General features: G+C 46.7%; 1 protein-coding gene and 1 long non-coding RNA gene across 2 annotated transcripts in view; both read right to left on the bottom strand.

Annotated features, from left to right (window-relative positions):
• The window catches only part of LOC130458529 (uncharacterized), a 54,775-nt gene extending 29,226 nt beyond the window's left edge, over positions 1–25,549 (bottom strand). The window contains exon 1 of the long non-coding RNA XR_008917928.1: positions 25,370–25,549. This is a non-coding gene — a long non-coding RNA (uncharacterized LOC130458529). The remainder of the gene's footprint in view (positions 1–25,369) is intronic.
• LOC103096331 (ras GTPase-activating-like protein IQGAP2) lies at positions 13,797–18,558 on the bottom strand. Its single transcript, XM_056824776.1, has 3 exons — positions 17,843–18,558; positions 16,755–16,915; positions 13,797–14,683 (listed from the first exon to the last, which is right to left on the bottom strand). Exons 1-3 carry the CDS (start codon positions 17,942–17,944, stop codon positions 14,368–14,370), a joined length of 579 nt encoding a protein of 192 aa, XP_056680754.1. The 5' UTR covers positions 17,945–18,558; the 3' UTR covers positions 13,797–14,367.
• Positions 25,550–27,042: the final 1,493 nt, after the last annotated feature.

Below are 27,042 nucleotides of genomic sequence, written 5' to 3'. Positions count from 1 at the left end.
GGGACGTCTCGCGTAGCTGTCCTGCCCTGACAGGATTAAAGTCTCTGTAAATCGTAGCGCCCACTTGCCCAACCCTTCTTGTTCTTCTGTCATAGAAATGACAGGAGGAGAGGGATTAACAACATGGAAAAGAAGAAACAAAAGGCATTGCTGTTGTCCAAGTGAGAGCTGAAGAACGGCCCCACTTGCCTGGGAGTCATTTCGATGGCCTGCAGGTCTAAGAGATTCTGGGCATGCAGAATCCACCAGAGATGACAAGAGAAAAGCAGTTTCTCTCTGACCTTGTGGACCTGGCTAATCCCACTCTGAGAGTGTCAAGGCCAGAAGGGGCAAAGTGGTCTCAGGTCGGAAAGGTTTATCTCCATCGCAGTCACAGAGCCATGGTTTTCTACACACAGTTGGTTTCCTTATTCTTCTGACTGTGGAATTTGGAGTCAGAAGAGCTGGATGAAAATCCTGACTCTAGGTGGCTTGGGGTATTGAGAGTCAGGCTGAGAGACGGGAGGTCTTCGATTCAAGGAGGACCCCAGACACATCCTAGCTGCCTAACCATGGAGAAGTCACTTCGCCTGCATTCTCTAGCCCTTACTGCTCTTTGGCCTCAGAACCAAAGCCTAAGACAGATCCCAAGATTTAAAGCAAAGGGTAATTTTGGTTTCCTTTCGTTTTTCATCCTTAATCGGCCATCTACTACCAATGGGATCATAGGCGAAGCCAACAAACCTATCTAAGCCTGAGCTTCCTTCTCTGGTGCAGAGGTGGCTGGGGTAGGGAACCGCTAACAAATCTGTCCTCTGGAGAGCTTTTGCTCACCTTCAGGGTGGTCGGTGAGGGGATGGGGGGTAAAGTGGGGCATTTTATAACTGTTAACACTGGGAGAGGACCAGCAATATCTCCCCTCGGGGGGGGCACCAACACAAATGAGGACAATCCCGTAGAGCCTGACTAAAAAGTATCCTGCCCTTGCCCTCTTCCACATGCAGGTATGTTTCTTTCTCAAACTTTTCACTTTGGTTTAGAACATCCATCCATCCTGCACTAATGGCTCCAGTGTCTTTGCTGTCCAGGAGTGAGTTCTGGCAGCATCAAATGAAAGGAACAGCAGCTGAACATGGGCACGTGCCAGCTAGGACCCTGTTCAGGGCTGTCCCAAGGAAATAGCAAAAGGAAGCCCCCTCTTCTCAATGTCTGTTTTGCCCCCTATTAGAGTAGGTGATGGGACAGATGGTTGGAGATAATGCAGGATGCCTGACAGTGATCAGATCTACCAGTGCAGAGAGGCTCCTTAAACACTGAGAGCTCAACATGGTCTGGCTCACGCAGGCCACAGAGGACTCAAAAGCAGGTCCTGCTGACTTCTTCCTGAGCTTGTCACAGGACCTCTCTTACTGAAAAAAAAAAGCCCAAGGTAGCCACTCTACCTGAAAGCATGGCAAAGGTGTAGGTTACGGTGGCAGCTTCCCTTATATCCCCCACAGTTGAAAGGAACAAATCCACCTTTTCGGAAAAGCAAATACAACCAAGACAACCTACACGAGCACTCTTAGCTCTTCATGACAACTTAGAATATGGCCGATCAGGAAACCAAAAACATTTCCAAAGGGCTTTGACAGGAAGGACTCCATCCTTGAGATTACAGGTCCCTGGAGCCAATGATTCCAGAATGTCACCGGTACCACTGACAAAGAGCTGAAAGGAATGAGGGATCCCTTACCGTTCCAAGTGTGCTTCATCCAGGTTATTGAAGTCAATTGAGGGATTTCTGAGACGATCCTGGGTCAACTCAAGATCCTCGGTTTCCAACGCCTGGTTAAGCAGAGCAATGGCTGACACCTTCTCTACTGTCGTGGACAGCTCCTCGGGGGCCAAGTAGTTCTGGAACAAAACATATGTCCTTCAGGAGAATTGTCACGGCATTATACAAACTATCAATTCTTTTTTTTTTTTAATAATATATTTTATTTGATCATTTCCAAGCATTATTCGTTAAAGACATAGATCATTTTCTTTTCCTCCCCCCCACCCCCCATAGCCGACGCGTAAGTCCACTGGGCATTACATGTTTTCTTGATTTGAACCCATTGCTTTGTTGATAGTATTTGCATTAGAGTGTTCATTTAAAGTCTATCCTCTGTCATGTCCCCTCAACCTCTGTATTCAGGCAGTTGCTTTTTCTCGGTGTTTCCACTCCCATAGTTTATCCTTTGCTTATGAATGGTGTTTTTTTTCTCCTGTATCCCTGAAAGTTGTTCAGGGACATTACACCGCCCCTAATGGAGAAGTCCATTACGTTCGATTATACCACAGTGTATTAGTCTCTGTGTACAATGTTCTCCTGGTTCTGCTCCTCTCGCTCTGCATCACTTCCTGGAGGTTGTTCCAGTCTCCATGGAACTTCTCCACTTTATTATTCCTTTGAGCACAATAGTATTCCATCACCAACATATACCACAGTTTGTTCAGCCATTCCCCAATTGATGGGCATCCCCTCGTTTTCCAGTTTTGGGCCACCACAAAGAGCGCAGCTATGAATATTTTTGTACAAGTCTTTGTGTCCATTATCTCTTTGGGGTACAGACCCAGCAGTGCTATGGCTGGGTCAAAGGGTAGATATTCTTTTGTCGCCCTTTGGGCATAGTTCCAAATTGCCCTCCAGAATGGTTGGATCAGTTCACAACTCCACCAGCAATGAATTAATGTCCCTACTTTGCCACATCCCCTCCAGCATTCATTACTTTCCTTTGCTGTTATGTTAGCCAATCTGCTAGGTGTGAGGTGATACCTCAGAGTTGTTTTGATTTGCATCTCTCTGATTATAAGAGATGTAGAACACTTCTTCATGTGCTTGTTAATAGTTTTGATTTCTTTATCTGAGAACTGCCTATCCATTTCCCTTGCCCATTTATCAATTGGAGAATGGCTTGATTTTTTGTACAATTGATTTAGCTCATTATAAATATGAGTAATTAAACCTTTGTCAGAGGTTTCTATGAAGATTTTTTCCCAATTTGTTGTTTCCCTTCTGATTTTAGTTATATTGGTTTTGTTTGTACAAAAGCTTTTTAGTTTGATGTAGTCAAAATTATTTATTTTACATTTTGTGATTCTTTCTATATCTTGCTTGGTTTTAAAGCCTTTCCCCTCCCAAAGGTCTGACATGTATACTATTCTGTGTTTACCCAATTTACTTATGGTTTCCTTCTTTATGTTTAAGTCACTCACCCATTTTGAATTTATCTTGGTGTAGGGTGTGAGGTGTTGATCTATTCCTAGTCTCTCCCACGCTGTCTTCCAATTTTCCCAGCAGTTTTTATCGAATAGTGGATTTTTGTCCCAAAAGCTGGGATCTTTGGGTTTATCGTATACTGTCTTGCTGAGGTCGTTTTCCCCCAGTCTATTCCACTGATCTTCCTTTCTGTTTCTTAGCCAGTACCAAATTGTTTTGATGACTGCTGCTTTGTAATATAGTTTGAGGTCTGGGACTGCAAGGCCCCCATCATATGTGTTTTTTTTCATTATTTCCCTGGATATCCTTGATCTTTTGTTCTTCCAAATGAACTTTGTTATGGTTTTTTCTAAATCAGTGAAGAAGTATTTTGGTAGTTCAATGGGTATGGCACTAAATAGATAAATAAGTTTGGGTAGGATGGTCATTTTTATTATATTGGCTCGTCCTATCCATGAGCAGTTAATGTTTTTCCAATTGTTCAAGTCTAGTTTTAGTTGTGTGGCGAGTGTTTTGTAGTTGTGTTCATATAGTTCCTGTGTTTGTCTTGGGAGGTAGATTCCTAGGTATTTTATTTTGTCTAAGGTGATTTTGAATGGGATTTCTCTTTCTAGTTCTTGCTGCTGAGCTGTGTTGGAGATATATAGAAAAGCTGATGATTTATGTGGGTTTATTTTGTATCCTGCAACTTTGCTAAAGTTGTTGATTATTTCAATTAGCTTTTTGGTTGAATCTCTAGGATTCTTTAAGTAGACCATCATGTCATCCGCAAAGAGTGATAACTTGGTCTCCTCCTTGCCTATTCTGATGCCTTCAATTTCTTTATCTTCTCTAATTGCTACTGCTAGTGTTTCTAGTACAATGTCAAATAGTAGAGGTGATAATGGGCATCCTTGTTTCACTCCTGATCTTATTGGGAATGCATCTAGTTTATCCCCATTGCAGATGATATTAGCTGTTGGTTTTAGATATATACTGTTTATTATTTTTAGGAATGACCCTTCTATTCCTATGCTTTCTAGTGTTTTTAATAGGAATGGGTGTTGTATTTTATCAAAGGCTTTTTCTGCATCTATTGAGATAATCATGTGGTTCTTGCTAGTTTGCTTGTTGATGTGGTCAATTATGTGGATGGTTTTCCTAATGTTGAACCAGCCCTGCATCCCTGGTATGAATCCTACTTGATCATGGTGAATGATCCTTCTGATCACTTGCTGGAGTCTTTTTGCTAGTATCCTATTTAAAATTTTTGCATCTATATTCATTAGGGAGATTGGTCTATAGTTTTCTTTCTCTGTTTTTGACCTGCCTGGTTTTGGAATCAGTACCATGTTTGTGTCGTAAAAGGAGTTTGGTAGAACTCCCTCTTTGCTTATTATGTCAAATAGTTTGTATAGTATTGGGGTTAACTGTTCTCTGAATGTTTGATAGAATTCACAGGTGAATCCATCAGGCCCTGGGGATTTTTTCTTAGGAAGTTCTTTGATGGCTTGATGGATTTCAATTTCTGATATGGGATTATTTAAGAATTCTATTTCCTCTTCTGTTAGTCTAGGCAGTTTGTATTTTTGTATATATTCATCCATTTCTCCTAAATTGGTGTATTTATTGCCATATAATTGGGCAAAGTAATTTCTAATGATTGCCTTAATTTCCTCCTCATTGGAGGTGCTGTCCCCCTTTTCATCTTTAATGCTGTGAATTTGCTTTTCTTCCTTCCTTTTTTTAATTAGATTGACCAGTACTTTGTCTATTTTGTTTGTTTTTTCAAAGTACCAGCTTCTTGTCTTATTTATTAAATCAATAGTTCTATCACTTTCGATTTTATTAATTTCTCCCTTAATTTTTAGGATTTCTAATTTGGTTTTCTGCTGGGGGTTTTTAATTTGATCGCTTTCGAGTTTTTTCAATTGCATTTCCAATTGATTGATCTCTGCTCTCCCTTGTTTGTTAATATGAGCTTTCAGGGATATGAATTTGCCTCTGATTACCGCTTTGGCTGCATCCCAAAAGGTTTGAAAGGATGTTTCGCCATTGTCATTTTCCTTGATGAAATTATTAATTGTTTCTATGATTTCTTCTTTAGCTAAACGGTTTTGGAGTATCATATTGTTTAATTTCCAATTGGTTTTAGATTTGGTTTTCCATGTACCATTACTAATCATTATTTTTATTGCCTTGTGATCTGAGAAGGCTGCATTCATTATTTCTGCTTTTTTGCATTTGTGTGCTATGTTTCTGTGACCTAATGTATGGTCAATTTTTGTGAATGTGCCATGTGGTTCTGAGAAGGAGGTGTATTCCTTTTTATCCCTATTTATTTTTCTCCATATGTCTATTAATTCTAATTTTTCTAAGATTTCATTCACTTCTTTTACCTCTTTCTTGTTTATTTTTTGATTTGATTTATCTAAATTTGATAATGGTTGGTTTAAGTCTCCCACTAGTATGGTTTTATTGTCTATTTCTTCCTTCAATTCTCCTAGTTTCTCCATTAGAAATTTGGGTGCTATATTATTTGGTGCATACATGTTGATTAATGATATTTCCTCATTGCCTAGAGTCCCTTTTAACAAAATATAATTACCTTCCCTATCCCTTTTGATCAGGTCTATTTTTGCATTGGCTTTATCAGATATCATGATTACCACTCCTGCCTTCTTTCTATCAGTTGAGGCCCAGAAGGTCTTACTCCATCCTTTAATTCTGACCTTGTGGGTGTCAACCCGCCTCATGTGTGTTTCTTGAAGACAACATATGGTAGGGTTTTGGATTCTAATCCATTCAGCTATTCGTCTACGTTTTATGGGTGAGTTCATCCCATTCACGTTCAAAGTTATGATTGTCATTTGTGGACTCCCTGGCATTTTGATTGCCTTCCCTAATTCTAACCTTTTCTTCTTCGGCTCTACCTTTTAGTCCAGTGATTTACTTTGAATCAGTCCCCCTTGTCCCCTCCCTTGATGTTTCCCTTTTTAGTCCCTCCCTTTTTGTTCCCTCCCCCTCCCCCCTCTCTTTCCCTCCCTTTTTGTTCTCCCTCTCCCCCTCCCCCCCTTGGTTTTCCCTTCTCCTTACCCTTGTTGGGTAAGATAGAATTCAAGATCCCAATGGATCTGGATGTTTTTCCCTCTCAGAGTTGATTTCCCTGAGATTGAGGTTTAAGTAAACCCCCCCCCCTCTCTTCCTCTCCTTCTTATAGGAGTTTTCTTCCCCTCCCCTTCCCCTGTGAATCTTTGTGTGAGAACCATTATTCTATTTGGTCTTTCTTTACCCCCTATTTATACATTACATTTTCCCCACATATTAGTATACATAGGTTGATATAAATGTAGTCCTTATAGAAGAGAGTTTGAGTAAAAGAAGATAACATTTTCCCCTTTCCTTAATATTTACCTTTTCAGGTATTCCTTGCTCTTTGATTTTCGGTATCAAACTTTCCACAGAGCTCTGGTCTTTTCTTTGCAAAAAGTTGGAAGTCTTCTATTTTGTTGAATGCCCATACTTTCCCTTGGAAGTATATAGTCAGTTTTGCTGGGTAGCTGATTCTTGGTTGGAGACCCAGCTCTCTTGCCTTTCTGAAGATCATGTTCCATGCCTTACGATCGTTCAGCGTAGAACTTGCAAGGTCTTGTGTGACCCTGATTGGCATTCCTTTATATCTAAATTGTCTTTTTCTGGCTTCCTGTAGGATTTTTTCTTTTGTTTGATAGCTTTGGAATTTGGCAATTACATTCCTGGGAGTTGTCTTTTGGGGGTTTAGTGTAGAAGGTGTTCTGTGAGCTCTGTCAGTGGATGTATTGCCCCCTTGTTCTAGAATCTCTGGGCAATTTTCTTTGATTATATCTTGTATCACCATGTCCAGTTTGGTGTTTATTTCTGGCTTTTCTGGGAGTCCAATTATTCTTAAATTTTCTCTTCTCCCCCTGTTTTCCAGATCTATCACCTTGTCGGTGAGATATTTTATGTTCTCTTCTAATTTCTTGGTGTTTTGGCTTTGCTTTATTAGTTCTTGCTTTAAAGCCTGGTTTTCTTTTACAATTTGGTCAAACTGGTTTTGTAGATGCGTGAATTTCTTTTGCATCATTTCCCACTTTTCCTCCCAGAGGGCTTCCATCTTTTTGGTCCTTTCTGATTCAAATTCTTCATGGGTTTGTGGAGAGTTTCTATTTCCTTTGGAGGATTTTGGAGAATTTTCTTGTATATCTTCTTCTATCTGCTCTGTATTTTGTATTTTGGCTCCATAGAATGTGTCCAGAGTCGCCCCTTTCTTCTTATTTTTCTTGGTATTTTGAGGCTTCTGTGCTTCTGTGGAATTTGTCATCTCTGAACGTGGAGGATTGGCTTTTCTTGTCTTTGTCTGGTGATCAGAGGCTTTAGTCCTGGGCAGATGTTGGTTCTATGAGCGTTCCCTGGGTTAAACTGAATATGCCTCACTGGAACTGGAATGGAAGGGTCGGACCACGAGGCAACACTCTCCCCCTGGCTCGATTTCCGGAAGTTGCCTTCAGAATCCCTGGCCGTGAGGCTGTTTCCTCGGCCTGCGGGGGGATGGGCTGCCGCTTCCCCAAGCTCCAAGAGCACAGACTTTCACTGAGACTTGGATAGCAGGATCCAGCCCGTGAGGCTGTCTTGCCCGCCCTGAGGATTGCTGTTGTTTTGACCAGCTCTCTGCAGCGGAGGCCCCAGGCAGTAACTTTCACCCGGACCAACCGGCTCTTTGACCTACCGGCTCTTTGCAGCGGAAGCCCCAGGCAGTAACTTTCACCTGGACTGGGACTTGGGTAGAAGACCCTGAGGGTTGTTGTTCCTCAGACCCTGCTCTCTGAGCCTGGCGCGGCTGCCGCTTCCGGGAGCCTTGGACTCTGCGCTCCTACCCCTGAGGTCCGAGGGATCTCGGGTTCTGGCTTTTAAGGGGAGCCGTACCTTTTGAACCGGGTCCAGGTCCAGGAGGAGGGTTCCCAGGGTCTGTGCTGTTGATCGTTTTGAATTTCGGCGCCTTAGGAGCTTCTAGTTTGAGATCGGTCGGGAAGGGTTTTCCGGAGATCTGAACTTCAGCTTTCTCTAAGCCGCCATCTTAACCGTAAGTCCCAAACTATCAATTCTTAAAATCCCCACGAAACACAAAAACGAAAAACCTGCTTGAAACACCTTGCTGCCAAAGGTGCCATGGTCACAATTGAAGAAAAGGAAGTCAATAGGTAGGTGGATGAGAAGAAGAACATGGATGCATGAGAAGGAATGCCAGTGTAGTCCCTAATATTGCCAACAGCTGATAATTCGACAAGCTGACTATCAGGGCCACACGGGATGATAAGCTGGCAAGTAGCTGTGCTATTACTCCCGACAGAGTGCTTGCAGAAAGAGAAAGGCTTTTTCTTCAACCCTTACCTTCTCTTGTCACACCGATAGAGTGCTTAGCTTCCAAGGTAAAAGAATGCGAAGGCCTAGGCGACGGGGCTTCGGGACCTTCAGTAAGGTCACAGGGCCCTAACGTTTCAGGGTATCGCCCCGGGCCGGTGTTCCTCCTGCTTGCCTCACTGACTGGTCCATCTCAGTCTGTTTGGTCAATCCCTTCCCTTCTGTCTTGGAATCAATGCTCAGGAGAGCTTCCAAGTCAGAAAAGTGGTAAGTAAGGGCTAGGCCATTGGCGAGAAGCTCGCGATCAGCCAGCTACCAAAGGCAACCAGGCCACACGGGAACCGAAGTCTGCAGGACCCCCGGTCCAATGCTCCCTCCAGGGGACCAGCCGTCATGGCAGTCCGGACGACGCAGTGCCTATGCTTTCTGGGGAATCACTACTTTAAGTGAAGGGCAACTAGATCCTATGGATGGCCGCAAAGTCCCAGCAGCTTTCTTCCCCTTCTGCCATGATCTCAGAGCAACACCTCATTTTCAAGTGGATTCTGCCCTTCCCAAGCAATGCTCCAGCCTCCGAGTCACTCATGCAGCCACAGACCTCCTGCACTTACCAAAGAGCTCTGTTCCTGAAGGTTGAACAGTTCATCCTGATACAGAACAGCAGCAAAGGGATGAACGGTCGGGAGCTGGGCCTCAGGTTTCATGAGTGCCATCACGGTGTTACTGGGATGACCTTCCCGAATCACAGCATTGATCTCATCGACAGCAGCGAGCCCTGGAGGACAAGGAGGCAGTCAGATGACAGTCAGAATCACACTTTATGTAAGTGCTGGTGTTTCCCTTTGAATCGCTCAGGGATTGGGGGTTTAACGATCACTACTCTTCCGGGCAGCACCAGCCTAGCCAATCACCACTTACCCTGACCACGGAGAGGTCTACAATACCTAGACCACATCAGAGATGAATGATCCTTGATGGAAAGGGGCAGATGGCGTGTCTCAGCCTTCCGGCACAACAAAAGGGGCCAAATAGTTGCGGAGCAGCTACAGTGGACAAGGTCACAGATTTCATCCCACGGGAGTTGGGGAGGTTTCAAACCATGAGAAGCCCCCCGAGCCTCATGAATGGACTCGCACGAAAGTCCTCCACAAAAACAATGTCAAAAGCAGAAGGCAGAAAGAGGAAAAGGATGCCACACAACTTCAGGGGACTTGAGGGAACAAAAGTCTATCACCTCGCACTTCCTTCACAAAATGACATCACTTACTGTTGACTTCGTTGATGCTCCCTTGGATTTCAACTTGGGTCAGGAGCTCCTCCCTTGCATCTCTTTCCTCCTCAGAAAGGATATACTGAAAAAACAACAACTTCAATGGTTGCAGCCCAAAAGCAAACAGGCTTTCAAGAGTTCAGTCCTTCAGGGAATACCTTTCCCAATGGGCCACCGATTCTCACGTCCAACATGGGCTCGATAGATTACAGAATCAAAATGCACTTTGGTTCTTTTTGAACAGTGTTTGTAAAACCACATTTCTTTTCTCCTTCCATTGTTTCTCCTGTCTAGTTCTGCACGCTTCTATTTGGGATGTTGTTGGCAAAGATGCTGGACTGCTTGGCCACTCCTCCAATACAACTTGGAGAGAAAGTTCTACAGAGAGCTACTTTTCTCTTGTAATCATCCTCTCAGAGCTCATAGCCTGGGCTTATTCTACAAAGCTGAGACTTTTATCACCCACATCAATCCCAACTAGAAAAATCTAATCATGGGAGGCAGGAATGATCTGGGGCTTTCGGGGGAACAGAACGAATCCTGGATGCAAGTTCTGGCCATATGGGGGAGAGGAAGGCAAGGAAGGGAACTTAAGCCTTGTCACTGAAAAACTGTTGCATGAAGCACACATTTTGATGCCTGTGATTTCATGCAGGAAGAAGTTTAAGGACAAATATAGCGAGGATTGAGAATTTTCTCAAGGAACAACATGAGGAGCTCATGGGGATTCCTTGAAAACTAGGGTTGGGCAGTGATTCTAGGTCAGTGATGGTTGAGTCTTTTGGAAACTTTTGGAAACACTTTTGGGAACTGTGCGGTGCCTTCCCCCACCCCACCTCCAGACTTGGTGCCCGGATCCCCATCCCCTGCTTTGCCCTGCCCACACTGCAACAAAGTGTCACATCCCTCTCCCCAACATTGGACAGAGGGGCTTTGGGGGGGGATGAGGGCACCCAGCTGGCTGGAGCCTGGGCAAGCCAACTCCTGTAGCCATAGGGACCTGCCCTTGCACCCAGCTGCGTTGGGGGCTGGCTGAGTGAGGGGGCTGCTGCCTGGCCGTGGGCTGAGCAGGTGGCGCAAGCCCAGAGGGTAGTCAACTCAGAGACCCAGTCCCCGCACTCACCATTTGGGAGTGGGGCCAGCACCCAGCCAGCCCATGCCTGGAGAAAGCTACCTCCTGAGGCCAGGGACCTTCCCCTACACCCAGTCCCGCCTGCCTATTGGGCTGCCATTCCCATGGGGTGGGAGCAGGGGCCAGAGGGAGCCTGGTTACCCTTTGGTGGCTGAGGTCACCCCCCACACTGCCACCTGGCAGGGAAGGACAGAAGAAAGTGGAGATCTTTTCAGGGCTGTGGGCGGCCTCTGCTCTACGGGAGGGGATACACCAACACCTTCCCCAAGCCAAGCAGCCCCGAAGCCCAGACAGAGGGGGGACAAAGGGAAGGTTTACCCTGAACTCAGAGGCACGAAAGCAACTCTGCAGAGGAACCATCCTCCACACCCACATCCAAGGAGAGGTCTCTGGGTGCCGTCTTTGGCACACGAGCCATAGGTTCACCAGCACCCTTCTAGCTGTTGCAAAGTAAAGGACTCCCCATTCTTTCTATTGCAACCATATCTCCTAGTACTTTTCTGGTGAGCTTTGACAAAACTGCAAGTTCCTCATGCATTTGAGACCTTCTTTTACCTCATTATCTACTTTCAAATCCTCTTCTCTGTGCCCTGGCTTGTTTCCTACTAAGAAGTAAGACTTCAAATATCTCCCTGGTAGTCACTGTTTATCAGCTGACAACTGTTCTATTTCCAGCACCAAGGAACACCCTTAACTATGTTTTACGTTTAATCATTAGCGAATAAAGTACCTTCGCTTCTTTCTGCTGTATGGCTTCCCAAAGTTCCTTTTGATAATTCGCAGCCAGGTTATCATGCACAGACTTTAAAGCGGCTTTGGGATTCTTGAGAGTTACAAGAGTCTCTCCTGCGATGCCCTTCTTAATGGCTTCAATGATGGCAATGACTGCAGCATGCACTGAACATGGGAGAGGAATAGAAGGCATTTGTTTTTAAAGCCACCAAAGCTAATGAGAGAAACATTGGGATGAAAAAAGCCGGCCTCCTTTTACCTTAAATGATTGTCCACATTAAACTAAATTAGAATGACTTTGCATTCAATGTCTTGGGTGTGTGTGGGGGGCTGCGGAGGGGGGGGGTGTCCATTTTTGAGCCCTTACCTTCTGTCTGAGACTCAATACTATGTATTAGTTGCCAGGCAGAAGAGCGGCCTAGCAAAAGCAAAGGCCAAAGCAAAGGCTTTGCCAAAGCAAAACGCCTAGGCAATTGTGGCAAAGAGAATTGACCAGGGTCACACAGCTAGGACCTGTCCCCAGTCACCTTGGAACTCAGCACACCTCCTGTCTCCAAGCCTTTTCTGTCCACTGAGTCCCTTAGCTGCCCTGAAGCTGTTGGTCCAGAAGTCTACAAATATTGAGATTATGTGCTCAGCGTTACATAGCTGAAAACGATCTGAGGCCGTGGTCTATACACAATAGGCCATATGGCTTTCATGGCTGTTGCTTGTTAAGAACTACCATCATTACGACATTTCCCACTTTCCCACATCCTCTGGTTTTCTTGGTTTGGCTGATGATGACTGTAAAAGGAATAATCTACATGCTCTCATGGGTTGCAAAGAGGAAATTAAAGCTCTGCCTATGTTAGCTGAGCTTCATCCTTGATAATTGACATAGAAACTGCTTCTCAGTTCCAGGATTCTTGTCGCTGAGGACAACAATTGAGAGGGACCTTAAAAACGAGTGAACCTCCAAGGATATTTAGCGAGGCTACAGGAAAGCAGAAGTGATAGAGTATTTGTGCAAGCCATTTCAAAGCTTTTGGCCTGAGTGGGGGTGGGGTGGAATTGCTTGACCAATAAGGGCCCTTTCCACTCTCAATCAGAGGCTGCCTTGATGCAGGGAAATGTTAGACGAGATTTCCACCCAAGGTCTTCTTGCCCAAATCCAACACTAGGCTCTCTACGCAACACAGGCAATTTGCCTGGCAGATTCCGCAAATTCCTGAGCAATGGAAGAATGGGAAAATAAACCTGTGGTGCCTAAAAGGGGCAACCTCGGGGTTCGGGAGGCTGGGCATGTTACAAAAGAACAAAAACAAGACAACCCATGACGAAGCCGTACAATATTGGGCTCTCCATCTTTTTCAACATCAAGGTTTAGGAAAAAAAGATGCTCAAATTCCGTTTCAGTCCTCTCTCACAGAAAACTGTCAATCAGCACTAACCCTGACCAGGCAGGGCTACAAGACCCTGACCATATCAGAGATGAGTGATCCTTGATGAAAAGATGAAGATGGTGTCTCAGGCAACCTGCCCATCAAAAGGGGCCAAAAAGATTTGGAGCAGCTACAGCTGACAAGGTGACACATAGCATTGCAAGAGAGCAGGGCACATGTCAAAGCTCGAGAAGAGCCCAAAGCCTTAAACATCGACGCACATGGACGTCCGCCAACAAAACTAAGGCGAAATCATGAGACGAGAAGAGGAAAAGGATACCTCACTACCTCTGCGACTTGAGAGAAATGATGATGAGTGGCTGCTGACAAGTCAAAGAAGGGGAAACCAGGGCAGGGATGATTTCATTACAAAGATGAGAGGTGGGAAAGGCAAATATAACAACATAAACCTGGAAATATCCCACAGAGGACCTGAGAGCTGCAAAGTCCTGCAAAACCCTCCCAAAACAGATTAAGAAATTGAGGCCCATGGAGAACAAATCATTTTTCCAACAGTCCCAAAGGCCTTAGTGGCATAGCTGGGACCAGAAATGCAGACTCCTGATTTTGATCCATTTTGATCCTCGCAGGAATCTAAGGTTACTGACTCAAGGAAAGGGAACAAGAACACATTCTGCCCCTACTAGGTGACACGCACTGTGCTGCTCGGTGCTGCATAAATATCATCTCCCTTTCATCCTGACCACAACCCTGAGAGGTAGCTACTATTATTTCCCCCATATTGGCGTGGAGGAACCTCGGCCAGAGGCTCAATCATTGGCCCAGGGGCATATCACGAGGCAGTAGCTGAGACATGACTTGAACTCCAGCCTTCCTCACTATGCAGTCAGCACTTTACGCACTGAGCCACACATCAGATATTTCCTCATTATTCCAGAATGTTTCCTCAGCCGAGGAAGACTTTAGTCCAATATCCCGCATCCTTTACATTTCTATCATTATCTGTGATCAAAATGATGAACAGAGCGCCACGGCCAAGAGGATGCAGTTATAGTCATTGCCATGAAAAAGTCACCTTTCGATATCATCTAGAGGGGAAGGTCAGTGGCTGTGGATAAGAGTGAGGAACCTGGACTTGAGAAGCCCTGGATTCAGATCCGGCATCACATACTTTCCTACCTTTTCCTAACCTTGCGAAAGTCATGGAACTCCACTTGCCCAGCCCTTACCGCTCTGCTGCCTGGCAACCAATATTTGTATTGATTCACTTTCCATGAACTAAGACAAAAATCATGTAATAAGACACATTAGGACAAGTTCCCCGCACCCCAAATAGGACTGGAGTTAAAAATTGAGGAAACCATTGGCTAAAGGTCAAGCCTCGAATTATCCAGAAGACAGACATTCGCAAGCATTCTGCAAAACCAAACTGACTGCACTTACTTTCTTCTGCTTGAATTTCAGCTTCTTGAATTTCCTCATTGACCCTATCGATTTGATTCTGCATTTCGTCCGGCCTCAGGTTATCCTGTCCTTGAGATGAGGCTTCTCTTTTGATGGACATGAGCCTGCTAGCGTACCTGGGGAAGACAAAAGTCACCAAACATCCATTATCTTTAAATGTCCCTTTCAGTTGACGAAACACGACAGACACTGGGAGAGCGACCTATGGGAAGAGTAGGAGAACAGGCAGGCAGCAGGGTTTGTCGCCCTTCTGTGACATTCACCCGAGAAGCATGTGTAAAAAGATGACGTTGCAAAAGGAAAAGCCCTGTGGGGACTCCAGTGTCTAGAGGACACCATGGCCACCCCAAAGAGCCTCTGACCACAAGGAACCCGCACCTCCGTAGGACTTACACAGGGATGGACAGCTATTTACAGCACACAGAAAATGACTTCCAAATGGGGGCATGCCCACAAAGGGAAGGCTCAGGGAAGGGACATCTCGCGTAGCTGTCCTGCCCTGACAGAACTAAAGTCTCTGTAAATCATAGCGCCCACTTGCCCAGCCCTTCTTGTTCTTCTGTGTTAGAAACGACAGGAGGAGAGGGATTAACAACATGGAAAAGAAGAAACAAAAGGCATTGCTGTTGTCCAAGTGAGAGCTGAAGAACAGCCCCACTTGCCTGGGAGTCATTTCGATGGCCTGCAGGTCTAAGAGATTCTGGGCATGCAGAATCCACCAGAGATGACAAGAGAAAAGCAGTTTCTCTCTGACCTTGTGGACCTGTCTAATCCCACTGTGAGAGTGTCAAGGCCAGAAGGGGCAAAGTGGTCTCAGGTCGGAAAGGTTTATCTCCATCGCAGTCACAGAGCCATGGTTTTCTACACACAGTTGGTTTCCTTATTCTTCTGACTGTGGAATTTGGAGTCAGAAGAGCTGGATGAAAGTCCTGACTCTAGGTGGCTTGGGGTATTGAGAGTCTGTCTGAGAGAGGGGAGGTCTTCGATTCAAGGAGGACCCCAGAAACTTCCTAGCTGCCTAACCATGGAGAAGTCACTTCGCCTGCATTCTCTAGCCCTTACTGCTCTTTCGCCTCAGAACCAAAGCCTAAGACAGATCCCAAGATTTAAAGCAAAGGGTAATTTTGGTTTCCTTTCGTTTTTCATCCTTAATCGGCCATCTACTACCAATGGGATCACAGGCAAAGCCAACAAACCTATCTAAGCCTCAGCTTCCTTCTCTGGTGCAGAGGTGGCTGGGGTAGGGGACCGCTAACAAATCTGTCCTCTGGAGAACTTTTGCTCACCTTCAGGGTGGGCGGTGAGGGGATGGGGGGTAAGGTGGGGCATTTTATAACTGTTAACACTGGGAGAGGACCAGCAATATCTCCCCTCGGGGGGGGCACCAACACAAATGAGGACAATCCCGTAGAGCCTGACTAAAAAGTATCCTGGCCTTGCCCTCTTCCACATGCAGGTATGTTTCTTTCTCAAACTTTTCACTTTGGTTTAGAACATCCATCCATCCTGCACTAATGGCTCCAGTGTCTTTGCTGTCCAGGAGTGAGTTCTGGCAGCATCAAATGAAAGGAACACCAGCTGAACATGGGCACGTGCCAGCTAGGACCCTGTTCAGGGCTGTCCCAAGGAAATAGCAAAAGGAAGCCCCCTCTTCTCAATGTCTGCTTTGCCCCCTATTAGAGTAGGTGATGGGACAGATGGTTGGAGATAATGCAGGATGCCTGACAGTGATCAGATCTACCAGTGCAGAGAGGCGCCTTAAACACTGAGAGCTCAACATGGTCTGGCTCACGCAGGCCACAGAGGACTCAAAAGCAGGTCCTGCTGACTTCTTCCTGAGCTAGTCACTGGACCTGTCTTACTGAAAAAAAAAAGCCCAAGGTAGCCACTCTACCTGAAAGCATGGCAAAGGTGTAGGTTACGGTGGCAGCTTCCCTCATATCCCCCACAGTTGAAAGGAACAAGTCCACCTTTTCGGAAAAGCAAATACAACCAAGACAACGTCCACGAGCACTCTTAGCTCCTCATGAGCACTTAGAATATGGCCGATCAGGAAACCAAAAACATTTCCAAAGGGCTTTGACAGGAAGGACTCCATCCTTGAGATTACAGGTCCCTGGAGCCAATGATTCCAGAATCTCACCGGTACCACTGACAAAGAGCTGAAAGGAATGAGGGATCCCTTACCGTTCCAAGTGTGCTTCATCCAGGTTATTGAAGTCAATTGAGGGATTTCTGAGACGATCCTGGGTCAACTCAAGATCTTTGGTTTCCAACGCCTGGTTAAGCAGAGCAACGGCTGACACCTTCTCTACTGTCGTGGACAGCTCCTCAGGGGCCAAGTAGTTCTGGAGCAAAACATATGTCCTTCAGGAGAATTGTCATGGCATTATACAAAGTATCAATTCTGAAAATCCCCACGAAACACAAAAACGAAAAACCTGCTTGAAACACCTTGCTGCCAAAGGTGCCATGGTCACAGTTGAAGAAAAGGAAGTCAATAGGTTGGTGGATGAGAAGAAGAACAAGGATGCAGGAGAAGGAATGCCAGTGTAGTCCCTAATATTGCCAACAGCTGATAATTCGACAAGCTGACTATCAGGGCCACACGGGATGATAAGCTGGCAAGTAGCTGTGCTATTACTCCCGACAGAGTGCTTGCAGAAAGAGAAAGGCTTTTTCTTCAACCCTTACCTTCTCTTGTCACACCGATAGAGTGCTTAGCTTCCAAGGTAAAAGAATGCGAAGGCCTAGGCGACGGGGCTTCGGGACCTTCAGTAAGGTCACAGGGCTCTAACGTTTCAGGGTATCGCCCCGGGCCGGTGTTCCTCCGGCTTGCCTCACTGACTGTTCCATCTCAGTCTGTTTGGTCAATCCCTTCCCTTCTGTCTTGGAATCAATGCTCAGGAGAGCTTCCAAGGCAGAAAAGGGGTAAGTAAGGGCTGGGCCATTGGCGTTAAGCTCGCGATCAGCCAGCTACCAAAGGCAACCAGGCCACACGGGAACCGAAGTCTGCAGGACCCCCGGTCCAATGCTCCCTCCAGGGGACCAGCCGTCATGGCAGTCCGGACGACGCAGTGCCTATGCTTTCTGGGGAATCACTACTTTAAGTGAAGGGCAACTAGATCCTATGGATGGCTGCAAAGTCCCAGCAGCTTTCTTCCCCTTCTGCCATGATCTCAGAGCAACACCTCATTTTCAAGTGGATTCTGCCCTTCCCAAGCAATGCTCCAGCCTCCGAGTCACTCATGCAGCCACAGACCTCCTGCACTTACCAAAGAGCTCTGTTCCTGAAGGTTGAACAGTTCATCCTGATACAGAACAGCAGCAAAGGGATGGACGGTCGGGAGCTGGGCCTCAGGTTTCATGAGTGCCATCACGGTGTTACTGGGATGACCTTCCCGAATCACAGCATTGATCTCATCGACAGCAGCGAGCCCTGGAGGACAAGGAGGCAGTCAGATGGCAGTCAGAATCACACTTTATGTACTTGCTGGTATTTCCCCTTGAATCGCTCAGGGATTGGGGGTTTAACGATCACTACTCTTCCGGGCAGCACCAGCCTAGCCAATCACCACTTACCCTGACCACGGAGAGGTCTACAATACCTAGACCACATCAGAGATGAATGATCCTTGATGGAAAGGGGCAGGTGGCGTGTCTCAGCCTTCCGGCACAACAAAAGGGGCCAAATAGTTGCGTAGTAGCTACAGTGGACAAGGTCACAGATTTCATCCCATGGGAGTTGGGGGGGTTTCAAACCATGAGAAGCCCCCCAAGCCTCATGAATGGACTTGCACGAAAGTCGTCCACAAAAACAATGTCAAAAGCAGAAGGCAGAAAGAGGAAAAGGATGCCACACAACTTCAGGGGACTTGAGGGAACAAAAGTCTATCACCTCGCACTTCCTTCACAAAATGACATCACTTACTGTTGATTTTGTTGATGCTCCCTTGGATTTCAACTTGGGTCAGGAGCTCCTCCCTTGCATCTCTTTCCTCCTCAGAAAGGATATACTGAAAAAACAACAACTTCAATGGTTGCAGCCCAAAAGCAAACAGGCTTTCAAGAGTTCAGTCCTTCAGGGAATACCTTTCCCAATGGGCCACCGATTCTCACGTCCAACATTGGCTCGATAGATTACAGAATCAAAATGCACTTTGGTTCTTGTTGAACAGTGTTTGTAAAACCACATTTCTTTTCTCCTTCCATTGTTTCTCCTGTCTAGTTCTGCACGCTTCTATTTGGGATGTTGTTGGCAAAGATGCTGGACTGATTGGCCACTCCTCCAATACAACTTGGAGAGAAAGTTCTACAGAGAGCTACTTTTCTCTTGTAATCATCCTCTCAGAGCTCATAGCCTGGGCTTATTCTACAAAGCTGAGACTTTTATCACCCACATCAATCCCAACTAGAAAAATCTAATCATGGGAGGCAGGCATGATCTGGTGCTTTCGGGGGAACAGAACGAATCCTGGATGCAAGTTCTGGCCATATGGGGGAGAGGAAGGCAAGGAAGGGAACTTAAGCCTTGTCACTGAAAAACTGTTGCATGAAGCACACATTTTGATGCCTGTGATTTCATGCAGGAAGAAGTTTAAGGAGAAATATAGCGAGGATTGAGAATTTTCTCAAGGAACAACATGAGGAGCACATGGGGATTCCTTGAAAACTAGGGTTGGGCAGTGATTCTAGGTCAGTGATGGTTGAGTCTTTTGGAAACTTTTGGAAACACTTTTGGGAACTGTGCGGTGCCTTCCCCCACCCCACCTCCAGACTTGGTGCCCGAATCCCCATCCCCTGCTTTGCCCTGCCCACACTGCAACAAAGTGTCACATCCCTCTCCCCAGCAATGGACAGATGGGCTTTGGGGGGGGATGAGGGCACCCAGCTGGCTGGAGCCTGGGCAAGCCAACTCCTGTAGCCATAGGGACCTACCCTTACACCCAGCTGCGTTTGGCCCTTGCACCCAGCTGCGTTGGGGGCTGGCTGAGTGAGGGGGCTGCTGCCTGGCCGTGGGCTGAGCAGGTGGCGCAAGCCCAGAGGGTAGTCAAATCAGAGACCCAGTCCCCGCACTCACCATTTGGGAGTGGGGCCAGCACCCAGCCAGCCCATGCCTGGAGAAAGCTACCTCCTGAGGCCAGGGACCTTCCCCTACACCCAGTCCCGCCTGCCTATTGGGCTGCCATTCCCATGGGGTGGGAGCAGGGGCCAGAGGGAGCCTGGTTACCCTTTGGTGGCTGAGGTCACCCCCCACACTGCCACCTGGCAGGGAAGGACAGAAGAAAGTGGAGATCTTTTCAGGGCTGTGGGCGGCCTCTGATCTACGGGAGGGGATACAACAACACCTTCCCCAAGCCAAGCAGCCCCGAAGCCCAGACAGAGGGGGGACAAAGGGAAGGTTTACCCTGAACTCAGAGGCAGGAAAGCAACTCTGCAGAGGACGCATCCTCCACACCCACATCCAAGGAGAGGTCTCTGGGTGCCGTCTTTGGCACACGAGCCATAGGTTCACCAGCACGCTTCTAGCTGTTGCAAAGTAAAGGACTCCCCATTCTTTCTATTGCAACCATATCTCCTAGTACTTTTCTGGTGAGCTTTGACAAAACTGCAAGTTCCTCATGCATTTGAGATCTTCTTTTACCTCATTATCTACTTTCAAATCCTCTTCTCTGTGCCCTGGCTTGTTTCCTACTAAGAAGTAAGACTTCAAATATCTCCCTGGTAGTCACTGTTTATCAGCTGACAACTGTTCTATTTCCAGCACCGAGGAACACCCTTAACTATGTTTTACGTTTAATCATTAGCGAATAAAGTACCTTCTCTTCTTTCTGCTGTATGGCTTCCCAAAGTTCCTTTTGATAATTCGCAGCCAGGTTATCATGCACAGACTTTAAAGCGGCTTTGGGATTCTTGAGAGTTACAAGAGTCTCTTCTGCGATGCCCTTCTTAATGGCTTCAATGATGGCAATGACTGCAGCATGCACTGAACATGGGAGAGGAATAGAAGGCATTTGTTTTTAAAGCCACCAAAGCTAATGAGAGAAACATTGGGATGAAAAAAGCCGGCCTCCTTTTACCTTAAATGATTGTCCACATTAAACTAAATTAGAATGACTTTGCATTCAATGTCTTGGGTGTGTGGGGGGGGGCTGCGGAGGGGGGGGTGTCCATTTTTGAGCCCTTACCTTCTATCTGAGACTCAATACTATGTATTAGTTGCCAGGCACAAGAGCGGGAAGGCCTAGGCAATTGTGGCAAAGAGAATTGACCAGGGTCACACAGCTAGAACCTGTCCCCAGTCACCTTGGAACTCAGCACACCTCCTGTCTCCAAGCCTTTTCTGTCCACTGAGTCCCTTAGCTGCCCTGAAGCTGTTGGTCCAGAAATCTACAAATATTGAGATTATGTGCTCAGCGTTACATAGCTGAAAACGATCTGAGGCCGTGGTCTATACACAATAGGCCATATGGCTTTCATGGCTGTTGCTTGTTAAGAACTACCATCATTACGACATTTCCCACTTTCCTACATCCTCTGGTTTTCTTGGATTGGCTGATGATGACTGTAAAAGGAATAATCTACATGCTCTCATGGGTTGCAAAGAGGAAATTAAAGCTCTGCCTATGTTAGCTGAGCTTCATCCTTGATAATTGACATAGAAACTGCTTCTCAGTTCCAGGATTCTTGTCGCTGAGGACAACAATTGAGAGGGACCTTAAAAACGAGTGATCCTCCAAGGATATTTAGGGAGGCTACAGGAAAGCAGAAGCGATTTGTGCAAGCCATTTCAAAGCTTTTGGCCTGAGTTGGGGGTGGGGTGGAATTGCTTGACCAATAAGGGCCCTTTCCACTCTCAATCAGAGGCTGCCTTGATGCAGGGAAATGTTAGACGAGATTTCCACCCAAGGTCTTCTTGCCCAAATCCAGCACTAGGCTCTCTATGCAACACAAGCAATTTGCCTGGCAGATTACGGAAATTCCTGAGCAATGGAAGAATGGGAAGATAACCCTGTGGTGCCTAAAAGGGGCAACCTCGGGGTTCGGGAGGCTGGGCATGTTACAAAAGAACAAAAACAAGACAACCCATGACGAAGCCGTACAATATTGGGCTCTCCATCTTTTTCAACATCAAGGTTTAGGAAAAAAAGATGCTCAAATTCCGTTTCAGTCCTGTCTCACAGAAAACTGTCAATCAGCACTAACCCTGACCAGGCAGGGCTACAAGACCCTGACCATATCAGAGATGAGTGATCCTTGATGAAAAGATGAAGATGGTGTCTCAGGCAACCTGCCCATCAAAAGGGGCCAAAAAGATTTGGAGCAGCTACAGCTGACAAGGTGACACATAGCATTGCAAGAGAGCAGGGCACATGTCAAAGCTCGAGAAGAGCCCAAAGCCTTAAACATCGACGCACATGGACGTCCGCCAACAAAACTACGGCGAAATCATGAGACGAGAAGAGGAAAAGGATGCCTCACAACCTCTGAGCCTTGAGAGAAATGATGATGAGTGGCTGCTGACAAGTCAAAGAAGGGGAAACCAGGGCAGGGATGATTTCATTACAAAGATGAGAGGTGGGAAAGGCAAATATAACAACATAAACCTGGAAATATCCCACAGAGGACCTGAGAGCTGCAAAGTCCTGCAAAACCCTCCCAAAACAGATTAAGAAATTGAGGCCCATGGAGAACAAATCATTTTTCCAACAGTCCCAAAGGCCTTAGTGGTATAGCTGGGACCAGAAATGCAGACTCCTGATTTTGATCCATTTTGATCCTCGCAGGAATCTAAGGTTACTGACTCAAGGAAAGGGAACAAGAATACATTCTGCCCCTACTAGGTGACACGCACTGTGCTGCTCGGTGCTGCATAAATATCATCTCCCTTTCATCCTGACCACAACCCTGAGAGGTAGCTACTATTATTTCCCCCATATTGGCGTGGAGGAACCTCGGGCAGAGGCTCAATCATTGGCCCAGGGGCATATCACGAGGCAGTAGCTGAGACATGACTTGATCTCCAGTCTTCCTCACTATGCAGTCAGTACTTTAGGCACTGAGCCACTCATCAGATATTTCCTCATTATTCCAGAATGTTTCCTCGGCCGAGGAAGACTTTAGTCCAATATCCCGCATCCTTTACATTTCTATCACCATCTGTGATCAAAATGATGAACAGAGCGCCATGGCCAAGAGGATGAAGTTATAGTCATTGCCATGAAAAAGCCACCTTTCGATATCATCTAGAGGGGAAGGTCAGTGGCTGTGGATAAGAGTGAGGAACCTGGACTTGAGAAGCCCTGGATTCAGATCCGGCATCACTTACTTTCCTACCTTTTCTTAACCTTGCGAAAGTCATGGAACTCCACTTGCCTAGCACTTACCACTCTGCTGCCTGGCAACCAATATTTGTATTGATTCACTTTCCATGAACTAAGACAAAAATCATATAATAAGACACATTAGGACAAGTTCCCCGCACCCCCAAACAGGACTGGAGTTAAAAATTGAGGAAACCATTGGCTAAAGGTCAAGCCTCGAATTATCCAGAAGACAGACATTCGCAAGCATTCTGCAAAACCAAACTGACTGCACTTACTTTCTTCTCCTTGAATTTCAGCTTCTTGAATTTCCTCATTGACCCTATCGATTTGATTCTGCATTTCATCCCGCCTCAGGTTATCCTGTCCTTGAGATGAGGCTTCTCTTTTGATGGACATGAGCCTGCTAGCGTACCTGGGGAAGACAAGAGTCACCAAACATCCATTATCTTTAAATGTCCCTTTCAGTTGACGAAACACGACAGATCCTGGGAGAGCGACCTATGGGAAGAGTAGGAGAACAGGCATGCAGCAGGGTTTGTCGCCCTTCTGTGACATTCACCCGAGAAGCATGTGTAAAACGATGACGTTGCAAAAGGAAAAGCCCTGTGGGGACTCGAGTGTCTAGAGGACACCATGGCCACCCCAAAGAGCCTCTGACCACAAGGAACCCGCACCTCCGTAGGACTTACACAGGGATGGACAGCTATTTACAGCACACAGAAAATGACTTCCAGGTGGGGGCATGCCCACAAAGGGAAGGCTCAGGGAAGGGATGTCTCGCGTAGCTGTCCTGCCCTGACAGAACTAAAGTCTCTGTAAATCGTAGCGCCCACTTGCCCAGCCCTTCTTGTTCTTCTGTCTTAGAAACGACAGGAGGAGAGGGATTAACAACATGGAAAAGAAGAAACAAAAGGCATTGCTGTTGTCCAAGTGAGAGCTGAAGAACGGCCCCACTTGCCTGGGAGTCATTTCGATGGCCTGTAGATCTAAGAGATTCTGGGCATGCAGAATCCACCAGAGTTGACAAGAGAAAAGCAGTTTCTCTCTGACCTTGTGGACCTGGCTAATCCCACTGTGAGAGTGTCAAGGCCAGAAGGGGCAAAGTGGTCTCAGGTCGGAAAGGTTTATCTCCATCGCAGTCACAGAGCCATGGTTTTCTACACACAGTTGGTTTCCTTATTCTTCTGACTGTGGAATTTGGAGTCAGAAGAGCTGGATGAAAATCCTGACTCTAGGTGGCTTGGGGTATTGAGAGTCAGGCTGAGAGAGGGGAGGTCTTCGATTCAAGGAGGACCCCAGACACTTCCTAGCTGCCTAACCATGGAGAAGTCACTTCGCCTGCATTCTCTAGCCCTTACTGCTCTTTGGCCTCAGAACCAAAGCCTAAGACAGATCCCAAGATTTAAAGCAAAGGGTAATTTTGGTTTCCTTTCGTTTTTCATCCTTAATCGGCCATCTACTACCAATGGGATCACAGGCGAAGCCAACAAACCTATCTAAGCCTCAGCTTCCTTCTCTGGTGCAGAGGTGGCTGGGGTAGTGAACCCCTAACAAATCTGTCATCTGGAGAACTTTTGCTCACCTTCAGGGTGGGCAGTGAGGGGATGGGGGGTAAGGTGGGGCATTTTATAACTGTTAACACTGGGAGAGGACCAGCAATATCTCCCCTCGGGGGGGGCACCAACACAAATGAGGACAATCCCGTAGAGCCTGACCTAAAAGTATCCTGGCCTTACCCTCTTTCACATGCAGGTATGTTTCATTCTCAAACTTTTCACTTTGGTTTAGAACATCCATCCATCCTGCACTAATGGCTCCAGTGTCTTTGCTGTCCAGGAGTGAGTTCTGGCAGCATCAAATGAAAGGAACAGCAGCTGAACATGGGCACGTGCCAGCTAGGACCCTGTTCAGGGCTGTCCCAAGGAAATAGCAAAAGGAAGCCCCCTCTTCTCAATGTCTGCTTTGCCCCCTATTAGAGTAGGTGATGGGACAGATGGTTGGAGATAATGCAGGATGCCTGACAGTGATCAGATCTACCAGTGCAGAGAGGCTCCTGAGAGCTCAACATGGTCTGGCTCACGCAGGCCACAGAGGACTCAAAAGCAGGTCCTGCTGACTTCTTCCTGAGCTTGTCACCGGACCTCTCTTACTGAAAAAAAAAAGCCCAAGGTAGCCACTCTACCTGAAAGCATGGCAAACGTGTAGGTTAAGGTGGCAGCTTCCCTTATATCCCCCACAGTTGAAAGGAACAAGTCCACCTTTTCGGAAAAGCAAATACAACCAAGACAACGTCCACGAGCACTCTTAGCTCTTCATGACCACTTAGAATATGGCCAATCAGGACACCAAAAACATTTCCAAAGGGCTTTGCCAGGAAGGACTCCATCCTTGAGATTACAGGTCCCTGGAGCTAATGATTCCAGAATCTCACCGGTACCACTGACAAAGAGCTGAAAGGAATGAGGGATCCCTTACCGTTCCAAGTGTGCTTCATCCAGGTTATTGAAGTCAATTGAGGGATTTCTGAGACGATCCTGGGTCAAATCAAGATCCTCAGTTTCCAATGCCTGGTTAAGCAGAGCAACGGCTGACACCTTCTCTACTGTCGTGGACAGCTCCTCGGGGGCCAAGTAGTTCTGGAGCAAAACATATGTCCTTCAGGAGAATTGTCACGGCATTATACAAAGTATCAATTCTGAAAATCCCCACGAAACACAAAATCGAAAAACCTGCTTGAAACACCTTGCTGCCAAAGGTGCCATAGACACAATTGAAGAAAAGGAAGTCAATAGGTAGGTGGATGAGAAGAAGAATAAGGATGCATGAGAAGGAATGCCAGTGTAGTCCCTATTATTGCCAACAGCTGATAATTCGACAAGCTGACTATCAGGGCCACACGGGATGATAAGCTGGCAAGTAGCTGTGCTATTACTCCCGACAGAGTGCTTGCAGAAAGAGAAAGGCTTTTTCTTCAACCCTTACCTTCTCTTGTCACACCCATAGAGTGCTTAGGTTCCAAGGTAAAAGAATGCGAAGGCCTAGGCGACGGGGCTTCGGGACCTTCAGTAAGGTCACAGGGCCCTAACGTTTCAGGGTATCGCCCCGGGCCGGTGTTCCTCCGGCTTGCCTCACTGACTGTTCTATCTCAGTCTGTTTAGTCAATCCCTTCCCTTCTGTCTTGGAATCAATGCTCAGGAGAGCTTCCAAGGCAGAAAAGGGGTAAGTAAGGGCCAGGCCATTGGCGTGAAGCTCGCGATCAGCCAGCTACCAAAGGCAACCAGGCCACACGGGAACCGAAGTCTGCAGGACCCCGGGTCCAATGCTCCCTCCAGGGGACCAGCCGTCATGGCAGTCCGGACGACGCAGTGCCTATGCTTTCTGGGGAATCACTACTTTAAGTGAAGGGCAACTAGATCCTATGGATGGCCGCAAAGTCCCAGCAGCTTTCTTCCCCTTCTGCCATGATCTCAGAGCAACACCTCATTTTCAAGTGGATTCTGCCCTTCCCAAGCAATGCTCCAGCCTCCGAGTCACTCATGCAGCCACAGACCTCCTGCACTTACCAAAGAGCTCTGTTTCTGAAGGTTGAACAGTTCATCCTGATACAGAACAGCAGCAAAGGGATGAACGGTCGGGAGCTGGGCCTCAGGATTCATGAGTGCCATCACAGTGTTACTGGGATGATCTTCCCGAATCACAGCATTGATCTCATCGACAGCAGCGACCCCTGGAGGACAAGGAGGCAGTCAGATGGCAGTCCGAATCACACTTTATGTACTTGCTGGTGTTTCCCCTTGAATCGCTCAGGGATTGGGGGTTTAAGGATCACTACTCTTCCGGGCAGCACCAGCCTAGCCAATCACCACTTACCCTGACCACGGAGAGGTCTACAATACCTAGACCACATCAGAGATGAATGATCCTTGATGGAAAGGGGCAGATGGCGTGTCTCAGCCTTCCGGCACAACAAAAGGGGCCAAATAGTTGTGGAGCAGCTACAGTGAACAAGGTCACAGATTTCATCCCATGGGAGTTGGGGAGGTTTCAAACCATGAGAAGCCCCCCGAGCCTCATGAATGGACTCGCACGAAAGTCCTCCACAAAAACAATGTCAAAAGCAGAAGGCAGAAAGAGGAAAAGGATGCCAC

The sequence above is a fragment of the Monodelphis domestica genome, chromosome 3 (genome assembly GCF_027887165.1).
Source record: "Monodelphis domestica isolate mMonDom1 chromosome 3, mMonDom1.pri, whole genome shotgun sequence".
NCBI lineage: Eukaryota > Metazoa > Chordata > Mammalia > Didelphimorphia > Didelphidae > Monodelphis > Monodelphis domestica.
The sequence above is the reverse complement of the archived record's forward strand: the minus strand, read 5'-3'. Positions and strand labels throughout refer to the sequence as shown.

What these genes read in the sequence shown, in the direction of transcription:
- LOC103096331 (XM_056824776.1), bottom strand. Translation starts at nt 17,944, where the DNA reads ATGGCACTCATGAAACCTGAGGCCCAGCTCCCGACCGTCCATCCCTTT. An exon ending in TTCAGGAACAGAGCTCTTTG is followed by an intron (nt 16,916 to 17,842) that starts GTAAGTGCAGGA and finishes GTTTTGCTCCAG; the next exon opens with AACTACTTGGCCCCTGAGGA. An exon ending in GATGAAGCACACTTGGAACG is followed by an intron (nt 14,684 to 16,754) that starts GTAAGGGATCCC and finishes TGTCTTCCCCAG; the next exon opens with GTACGCTAGCAGGCTCATGT.